Below are 9,871 nucleotides of genomic sequence, written 5' to 3' on the forward strand. Positions count from 1 at the left end.
GGAAAGCCTATGAGAAGGCAACGGAAAGCTCAGAGGAATCAGAGGTCATGGCCAGGAAGGTAAAATTGGAAAAATTGTTTGGGTTTCTACTTCTGAAGTGAAAAACTGCTCTGTTTTCAGAGAACTAGGACAGCAGCAGTTCAGCAAGCACTAAAAGAATGAGCTACCCAGTCTACTGTTAGTTCTACTCCAATGTTCTTCTTCACCTTGTAGTGCTCTGTCCTGAAGGAGAAGCTGGACTCATTGCTGAAGACACTGAATGATGAATCTCAAGCATCTTCATCTCTGCCAAACCCTCCTCCCACCATTGCAGAGGAAACCGAAGATGGTGATGGGTCAGGCAGTGCTTGTGATTCTTCTAGTGACCGGTCGGTGGGCTCATCATGTACTGCACGGCCCCAGATATTTCGCCCCCGAGAACAGCTCATGTTGAGAGCCAACAGCTTGAAAAAAGCCATTCGTCAGATAATAGAGCATGCAGAAAAAGGTAACCTGTTAGGAGTCCTGCTTGTGACTTGTTAAAGGCTCTTGAGAAGTATAAATTTCCTTTATTCTAGAGGAGGGGAATAGGGTTCTTTATTAAAAACAGCTTTCCTGAGCTAGAGAAGCTATTCAGTAAGCCTGGCTATTTAGTTTCAGTATCATCTCTGCCAAGCCCACCTGTTTGAAACATTGCTTAGTAAATGAGGCTGAAGTTCAAGGTATGTTCTCTCCCATAGGGCTGGTTTAGGAAGTTACTGCCCTCCCACACTCTGTTCATTTGCGTTTCCTGTCTGTCCCCACCCATACCACAGTTGTGTCAGCGCAACTGTTTGTGTGGCCTTGCTGTAAAACAGATCTGAAAATACTTTGGAAGAAAGTATTTTAAGTATTCTAACTTGGATTGTTTCAGAAATCTCTTTATAGTACAGCCCAGCGAAACAGTGCAGTGGTACAACTGCAAGAGAGGGCAGGAACTTCTTAAACTAGCTTTGTCATTGGGAAAATGTTACGATACTGCACCTTGATGCAAATCAGTTCTGTTCTGATGTAACTTCCTAGGCAGGTGACCCTCTTCTCCACATCTTGACCCTTATCTCTCTCCAGCCACTCACACCCATAGCTCAAAGTTTCATTTCCTTCAAAAGGCGTCAGTCTCCCAGATGTTGGTCATAAACTCAGTGGTTTAACTTAGACCAAAGGAAGTACTTAACAGCTTATTACTGGAGATAAAAGCATTGAAGTCGCAGATATGATGTCCGTGCACACCTAAACGAACAACCGTGTAGTCATTGCAAGTTGCATGGATTTCCAGCGCTGCAAAATTGTATACAACCTATCCTGGAAGGCAAAGTTACACAAGGTGATGGAAGCTGAGCAAACAGCTTGCTTCTGGTGAAACAGAGGTCTTGACCTCACTGCTGCCCCGTTTTGCTGCTGCTTACCGTATGCCGATTTGATGTTTGCTGGAGTTCTTTTGGAGCCCAACCAATTTGCTTAATCCAGCAAGAGGAGTTTATATTTCTGCTGGACAAGTGGGTTGGGTTGCCTTGTGGGTAGTTTTGATGAACTCCAGAGTCAGCACAAGGGAGGGGAAGAGACTGAAAGAAGCGGGGCTTGTCCTCCTGCAGAGGCAGTGAGCTGGTAGATCAGCTCAGGGCTGTTCACAGAGCTGTGCCCTGTGAGGGGCTGCTGGGGAGGAAGGCCTATTGATTACATGCAAAGGAAGTTCTGGTTTCTTTAAGCAACATACTAGCATTTAATTCTTACCAGGTCTTGGGCAAACTCCAATTACGTTTCAAATGTAACTTCTCCAAACTGTTTTTCTTCTTCCCAAGTGTGTAATCTGATTCTTTCCTTTGTTTGTATTGGTTTTTACCAACTGCTGTTTTCTCCCTCCAGATTGTATGGGTCTAAGTGCCCTTTTCAAGTGGCTTATCCTATTGCCCCAGTACAGATTAAGCAACCAGAAAATTCGTTAAATTATCACTTAATATCCATCTGGTTAGAATTTCTGACAGCATCTAAATGCAAATAAATGGAAGCCCATCACCTGTAGCACAGTTTGCATTTCGGGACGCCTGAGTACCTGTAGCATTAAAGGCGGACACTTCTATTTAGCCCCTCACTGTTAAAGAGCTCAGCAAAGAAAACAGGAGGCTAAGCGAGCCCGGTTCCAAAAGCTCTCCAGAGCAGAGCTTAGTTGAGACAGATGGTATAGGAAAACTTCTTGTTATTTCTGTTCTTTCCTTTAAGGAATCAGGGCATTTAGAGTCCCATCCTATTGTTATTTACATCAGTGGGAGGTGTTCCTTGCTAGAAGAGCTGTGAGGCACTCACCTACTTTCTCTCTCCTTACAGCTGTAGATGAGCAGAATGCCCAGACCCAGGAGCAAGAGGGCTTGCTCCTTAGTCTCTCAGCCTCTGAGGAGGGCAAGGAACTGAGGAACGAGGATAAAATCTCCTTGCAGTCATCACACAGCAGCAGCTATGGAGTGTCCAAAGGGAAGAGCCAGCGGAAAGGTACTCCCCCAGGGCTGCCACCATGCACATCTTGCCTGCGAATTACGATTCTGTTAGTTGTAAAAAGTGAGGGAAGTGTTATGTGTATTACCTTCCAATTTTGTTTTTCTCTAAATGTTGAATGATTGCTCTTCAGATGCCAGGTCTTGCACCTTTCTATGCTCTAGCCTGTGCATCACACCCCCCACTTTTCGTTTTGATGGCTGGTCCATGATCTTAGCATATTGACCCTAGGTTTCAGAAATTTCCTTGCACCTTACCCAGTAATTTGGGTTCTTCTGGCTTTCAGTGCTTGGACAAGGACAGTCTTGAGCATTTTTTATGTCATCTACCTAATTACATTTCCCTGTAAGCCCCTGCCATTCTTCCCAGATGACAGAGAACGGAAGCCAATTTAGTTTAATAACTGTGTTTTGCGAGTAATTTGTTAGAGATCCCTGATCACTGCAAATATATCTGGAACTTATTTGAGTATTGATTGGGAGCCAAATACCCTGCCTGTTGTGCTGCTGGCACCAGCTTTTTCTCATCTCCACTTCTACTATTTGCATGTGACATTTTGGTACCTCCAGTCTGCAAGGTTTTCTGGCTGCACATATTCCACGTCTCTGTCTCTTAATGACTGGTTCTGTCAACTCTTTGTTTTACGTGGCTAGAGTGTTTTGCTCTTGACTGCTAACCCAGTCTTGCTGCTTGGGCTGTGCTGCTATGTGCTGGTCTGAATCACAGTGTTATGTTTGTCAATAGCCATGTTTGTGTTGTGTTTTACAGCATCCAAGTCTCCTTGCGAAAGACTAATAACCAAAGGAAGTTTGTCGCTGGGCAGCTCTGCATCTCTTCCTCCCCAGACAGGAAACCGGGACAACTTGCCAATGCTGAACACAAAAATCCTCTACCCAAGTGAGTGTAACACCCACCACTTCCCACTGAGGCAGCCAACTGGAGTATGGGTGACAGCAGCACAGGCTGCAGTCTCCACATGAAAACGTGAAATTGTCCTGCCTGATATTCTTTTGTGCAGGGTCCATTGGAGAGAAAACCCTTTACGGACAACTTTCCACTGAGCTGTAAAGTGGAGACTTGGAGGGAGCTGTAATAGTTTGTAGCTGAGACCTAGACACAGATTTTTATTAATGCTGTGCAGTGGCAGAATTTAGATGCCAATTACAAGGAGATACTGAGCTCAAAGTAACCTTGAGAAGGTTGATAGGATGCTGCTGAGAGAGGTTTCTGAAGAGTGGCAGCTGTAGGCTGGGAGCACAGTCCCTTCACGTGAAGGCTGAAGTCACTGCAGGTGCACAGACACAGCAGAATTCCCACCTCCCACATCTTGTGTAGCAACTTCTCCCCATCACCATGGTGCTGTCGTTCCACCTCTTCCCCCAAATTACTTACTCAGATTGTTTCTTCTGGAAGCAGGCAATTTCCTTTCTCTCTGACAGAGCTGCTGTTTGTGGGTCACCAGCTAATAATTTAAGAAGCTGGAGGCAGTAATTATTGAGTAACTCAGAGAATAACTTCAGTCCTATTCCTCTCTCTGCTCTTTGAAGCAAGGACATTGCATGTCTCACCCTGGAACAAAAAAGCTACTGCAGTGAATGCACTCCTATGCGCTATTTCTGTGTGTCTGTACAACTGTGCTGCTGGCCTTAGGTGATACCCTGTCAAACAAAAACCCTGCAGGCAGCCACAGAAACCCTTCTTATCGAGAGGGCTAAGCCTTCTGGAGTAGAAGAAAGCACTGTTGCTATTTGCTTTTCACAGTGAATGACAAGAGTTAATATCTTCTACCCTGTCGTCTTGTCTCTGAGATTGGAGTTACCTGCTTTCTGCTTATTATTAATTACACTCTTCCCTGTGGTCAATTTTTCTACAGATATCCGTGCTGGCATGTCTGGTTCTTTGCCTGGGAGCTCTGTCATCAGCCGACTGTTGATCCATGCTGATCCCTTTAACTCTGAGCCTGAAAATCTGTGAGTATGCCCAGGAGGTTGAAGGGAGGGAGTGGGCATTTCCAAATGGACCTTAGCAGAGCAGCAGAGTAGTTTATGAAGCTAAATAATGGACTGCAGCAGCCCAGAGTTATGTAAATGAATTCATATGCTTATGTAGTTACACATGCAGTGGCAGTGGCATATCTGACTCATGGTAGAAGATTTTTAGATTTTAGGTGAGAATGAAATGTAGATCAGTCTTCTCCCTACACTCAGAGGTGACTCTGGCTTCCAGTTAGTAGACAGTAACCTGTGGGGGAATCACTGTCCTTATCGCGTGGAGGCCTGAGGAGGGTCATGGACAGGCCACAACAGGGGACGCAGTTGGGAAATTTGATGTGAAGACTTTCTCAGGCTGTTCTGCTAAACCGTTTAACAGTAGGAACCTGATGATACAGACTTGACTTTAAGGTTTTATCATGGGGTTCAGTGCCCCTGAGATGAGTAGCTGATGTTTTCGAGCTCATTTGTTGGGTGCTCTGTAGGTAACACCCCCCCCAAAAAAAAAATATAAAAGCAATTAACATTGCTAATGTTTTATGAGACCTTTTACACAACAGCAGTGACCAGTAACATAGCTTTTTGTAAATGAAGTGTAGGTTTCTGAGTACGTTTCTGTGGCAAGCAGAGAATTCCTCTGCAAATCTTGCAGCCTTGAAGTCTTTACCGATAGAGGTTGCAGGCCAAGGACCTCCACTCAATAGCCAGTTTTATGGCGTTGTGAGTTTTAGGTAGTTCCCAGCAGCGCTTATCAGTGCTTATCAGAGCACCATGGCCTTCTTGTTCTTCATCTTTTTATGCAAGAGAATTATGAGGTGGCCAGAGGGGGCATGTGAGATGTATACCAAATGGTATGTAGACTTAGAAATGGGAGGTTTGTTCTTTTGTTTGGCAGTGAATGTTACACAGAGAAGTGTGTCATGAATAATTACTTTGGAATTGGACTGGATGCCAAGATTTCTTTGGACTTCAACAACAAACGTGATGAGCACCCAGAGAAATGCAGGTGGGTTTGGCTTTGGCTGACCTTTGGCTGCTGCCAGAAGTGACTGAAACCACTTTATGTTTCTGTGCTGTTTTGAAGCCCATGGTGCATAAGTGTGCTGAATAGGTATATTGTCAATCTTGTCTGCATAATCCTCCTTGAAGGCTTGAAATCATGATGGAGGGGATTAGCTACTGATTTATTACTGATTCATTATGCCGTTTTGGCTAGTACAAGGTCTTTGAGTAGCTACATTGGTGTCGATTTAGTGCATTGGTTTTATTTACTTCGTGATCTCACTCAGATTTTTTCTCCTGGGCTTGCTATTAACTACAAGAGAATCACATCTCAGCTCTAAATCCCACAGAGGCCTTGATCCTAACTTAATACAAACCACAGGTTTTGGCCTTTTGAATACCCGGGCAACTACAGGTTGCTTTGTGTAGCCTGGGATTGGTAGATTTGCTGTACTTGAGCTAATACTGGAAAATGGCTGTTGGATGTCCTGGTGTGTGAGATTAACAAATTCTGTGCCAGGGGTATCTGTGTATGTTTCTGGTAACGTGTGTTACTCAGTCATCCTCAATTCATACCTGACATTTATTGAAAGGGGAGTGGTTTCCTAGCACAAGCAATGACCATTTTGAGTGCTTGACCCTTTTGGAAGCAAAGCACCTTTGTGTTTTAGGATGTAGGAGGTGCTATTTCAATGTGGCATTTTTTTCCCCTCTAAGTGAAAAGGTAATGCTTATGCTAACTTTTTCTCTTTTGTTTTGCCCCCTTAGAAGTCGTACTAAAAACATGATGTGGTACGGAGTACTGGGGACCAAGGAGCTGCTACACAGAACATATAAGAACCTGGAGCAGAAAGTCTTGCTGGAGGTGAGGAATTAGGCCTTGTGTTGCTAAAACTGGGGTATCTAGTTACATCTCCTTCAGACGCTTTGACTTTGTCATGGTGATTCTGGCTGGTGCCATTAGGGTGTTTCCCATGCCTGCCTGATACAATGTACTTGCTGTATCTTACCCTGAGCTAGTTAAAAGTGGCTTTTTCCTGGTTCTGGAAGATAACTTTTATTATCAGCCTGTAAGGGAAGTGTCATCCTGCTGGAAAGTATTAGCTGTCCCCATCTCAGTATTCAGCATAGATAAGATCGTTATGTTATATGTGGTCCTGTGTGAATGCATAATTTTAGGTGGTCGGTGCAGCGAAAAGCTCTTAATTTAACTAGACTATGATGTGCATCAAACTGGAAAAGAAATATTCTTGTTTGGGTCACGTACAGTGTAAATAGGTAGCTTGCAGGAAGAGACCCTCATCACAGCAGACTGCATAGGTGTTTTGGAAGATTTATTCCTCTTTCTGGAGGAATAAACCTAGAGGCTTTGTCAAGCCTCTCAGGTGTGCCCTATTCCTCTTGAGGGAAAGAAGCAACAGTATCTCTCTAAAATCCATGTCTGCCAAAGGAGAGGTGGTTCATGAGACATGAATTAATAAGTTCTACTCTGCTAGGCCAAGAATAAACTGGAAGAAACCTGAATTAATTTATTACTTTTTTTCCCCCATGAAAATTTTGTGCACCTGCTTGTTATCCTCTGAATTAATTTATTACTAAACTGCGCAGGCTGTTTTCTGTTCTTAGAGCATGCGCTCTGGCACAAGGGGCTGTCTCCTGCTTTGCTGAGATTAATGTTACCTTCTTATCTGTGCAGTGTGATGGGAGGCCAATCCCTTTGCCCAGTCTACAGGGAATTGCTGTACTCAACATTCCCAGCTATGCAGGAGGCACCAACTTCTGGGGGGGAACCAAGGAAGATGATGTGAGTATTTGCTAAGGCAATCCAGGAAGTGTTTTACTTACTGTTGCTTTTGAAGTCATAACCCCTGAGAATAGTGCTTGGAAGAAGAGGGCAAGGGGCTTGTCTGCATGTACTTTCTCTGTGAAGTGGACACAAAACCAAAATCCCATCTTCAGCACCCAAGGAGTTTGTTGTGATTCAGGAAAAAAAAAACAAACAAAACAAAAAAACCAAAGAGCTGCTGTCCTGGCACTTGGACTTCCAGGAAGTGCTTCAGGTTGACCTTCTCTCCTCAGACTGCCTGAGAAGTAAAGCGCCTTGAAGGCAAAGGGAGTTAGATCCAGTCAGAAACATTGTATTATTTGAGATGAAAAAGTGTCTACTGTCCTAAGAATAATTACTGCCTTGTGGTCTACAGTCCTTGTGTCTGAATTATACTTCAGTTGCCATTGGAATCACAGTGGGAATATCAGGGCTCTTTTTTCTCCCTTTTACCTCACTGTGAATCTTCACCTTCTAGCCTCGTTAATTTTATGCGGATTAAAAAGCGCAATTGAAAGCTGACCTCCAAATCTTCACCAATAAGGGGTAAAGGAAACCTCTCCAACAGAGCTGTATGTCAACTGAATTCTTTCTCCCTTGTATCTGGCTAGACATTTACAGCCCCCTCCTTTGATGACAAGATTTTGGAGGTGGTAGCAGTGTTTGGTAGCATGCAGATGGCAGTGTCACGAGTGATAAACCTACAGCATCACCGGATTGCACAGGTATCAGTTGCTTTTGTGAGCTATTCTTGCCTCCCCCATCTCCAGTTTGTGAAGTTTATGCCAATTTCAGTGATTAAGCCCTCATTTGTGCTCTCTCGTGTCCGTGGAAAGAGCATCCACCATGGCCGAAAATCAGCCTGTCCAGGGGCAATTTGCGCATGGAATTGTTTGCTAGTGGTCATTGTGGTAGGAATTAGACCGGTGATTCAAACGTAGACTTGTAGTCCAAAGACAAAGCAAACGGTCCCTACCGCACAAGGGCAAGGCATGCCGTGCCACCCACGTGCCTCTAGTAGCACCAAAGCTACAGTAGCTGGGGAAGTGCTTTGGGAAAAAGGGAATATTTCATGCTTTTGGAAAACCAGCATTGTAGAGCTTCTCTGATGCAATCACTTCCTGCAGTGTCGGACAGTGAAAATAGCAATCCTGGGAGAAGAGGGAGTTCCTGTACAAGTGGATGGAGAAGCCTGGATCCAGCCTCCAGGTTACATTTGGATTGTTCATAAGAACAGAGCACAGACCCTCACCCGAGATAGGGTAAGAGCAGCCTTGCATACACTATGTAGTACACACATTTTGAAGTCACATACACCTGGAGTGCGTGGCAGTGGCCACACATGAAAGCTTATCTTTGTGACTGTAAGAAGCGTTATTTTGCTACACACCATAAAACTTTTTGGAAAGAACGTGATTAAACTTGCATTCACCACTTGGGAAATCACATAAAGTTGTTTATGCGAGCTTGTTTGCTTCCTTTTCTAAGTGCCTTGTGACAGCATTTCTTAACACACTTCCATGCTGTTTTTCCCACAGGATGCCCGCCTCACTGTGTGCTGCAGATTGTCTAGATTCAGCTGTTCAATAATTTAATGTCTCGTGACTGTTCAGTATGTGGCTTATACATCATTGACCAAGTAAAGCAGTGTCTTATGCCTTGTTCAGCAGTGTGTGTCTGTCTCATCTCATAATTTTCAAATGTTATCTGATGAGTACCAGCACATAAGGAAGTGTCCTTGCCATTTTACTGTATTACTGAATAGTGGTAAGCTAAAGGAAAGGGTAAAGGCCTTTTTTGTGGTTCCTCCCAACTCTGTAACTGTCCATGCATAAACAGTTTGGTTGGTAGCAGCTCTGAATACTTTCCAGCATAATGCCACTTTACGCAGCTTCCAGAGCAAATCAAAGTCCTCTGCAAAGGACTCGCTTGCTGAATAACAGGGGAGGTGAGAACAACCAAAAGGAAAAAGGGAAAGCAGCCTGATACAGGCCTGAGGCACATTGCCTGGCAGAAAGTTACAAGTATAATGGTACGGAAAGAAAGCAAAGATGGGCATACAAAGCCCCTGTTATGGTAGGACGGAGCAGTACCCAAGACCCCTTTAGCTGGGAGAGAACGGTGGGTATTGCTCATAGAATCATAGGATGGTTTGGGTTGGAAGGGACCTTTAAAGGCCATCTAGTTCAGCCCCCTGCAATGAGCAGGGACATCTTCAACTGGATCAGGTTGCTCTGAGCCCTGTCTGGCCTGACCTTGAATGTTCCCAGGGGTGGGCCCTCCAGAACCAATCTGGGCAACATGTTCCAGTGTTTCACCACCCTCATCATAAAAAATTTCTTCCTTATATCTGGTCTGAATCTATCCTCCTTTAGTTTAAAACCATTACGCCTTGACCTGTCATGCGTTGATGCAAATGTGGAGAGGAGGAGAAAGGAATAGTGCACACAGTCTTTCGTGGAGGGTGAGAGCTTCTGCAGTGTCACACTGAGACTTGGAGTGGGAGTGACTGAAGGAGTTAGCATAGAGAACAAGGGGGAAAAGGATT

At 44.4% G+C, this 9,871-nt stretch overlaps 1 protein-coding gene across 1 annotated transcript in view; it reads left to right on the top strand.

The window, feature by feature from the left end:
* Positions 1-9,871, top strand: part of DGKD (diacylglycerol kinase delta) — a 68,190-nt gene that overhangs the window by 51,682 nt on the left and 6,637 nt on the right. Inside the window, 10 exon segments of the mRNA XM_035894971.1 lie at positions 1-59; positions 214-487; positions 2,341-2,502; positions 3,274-3,402; positions 4,379-4,475; positions 5,392-5,502; positions 6,267-6,363; positions 7,195-7,302; positions 7,935-8,048; positions 8,451-8,585. The exon segment at positions 1-59 is cut by the window's left edge and continues 10 nt beyond it. Coding sequence (XP_035750864.1) covers positions 1-59; positions 214-487; positions 2,341-2,502; positions 3,274-3,402; positions 4,379-4,475; positions 5,392-5,502; positions 6,267-6,363; positions 7,195-7,302; positions 7,935-8,048; positions 8,451-8,585 — 1,286 coding nt within the window.

Source organism: Egretta garzetta, unplaced genomic scaffold, assembly GCF_000687185.1.
Source record: "Egretta garzetta isolate BGI_Z169 unplaced genomic scaffold, ASM68718v1 scaffold775, whole genome shotgun sequence".
NCBI lineage: Eukaryota > Metazoa > Chordata > Aves > Pelecaniformes > Ardeidae > Egretta > Egretta garzetta.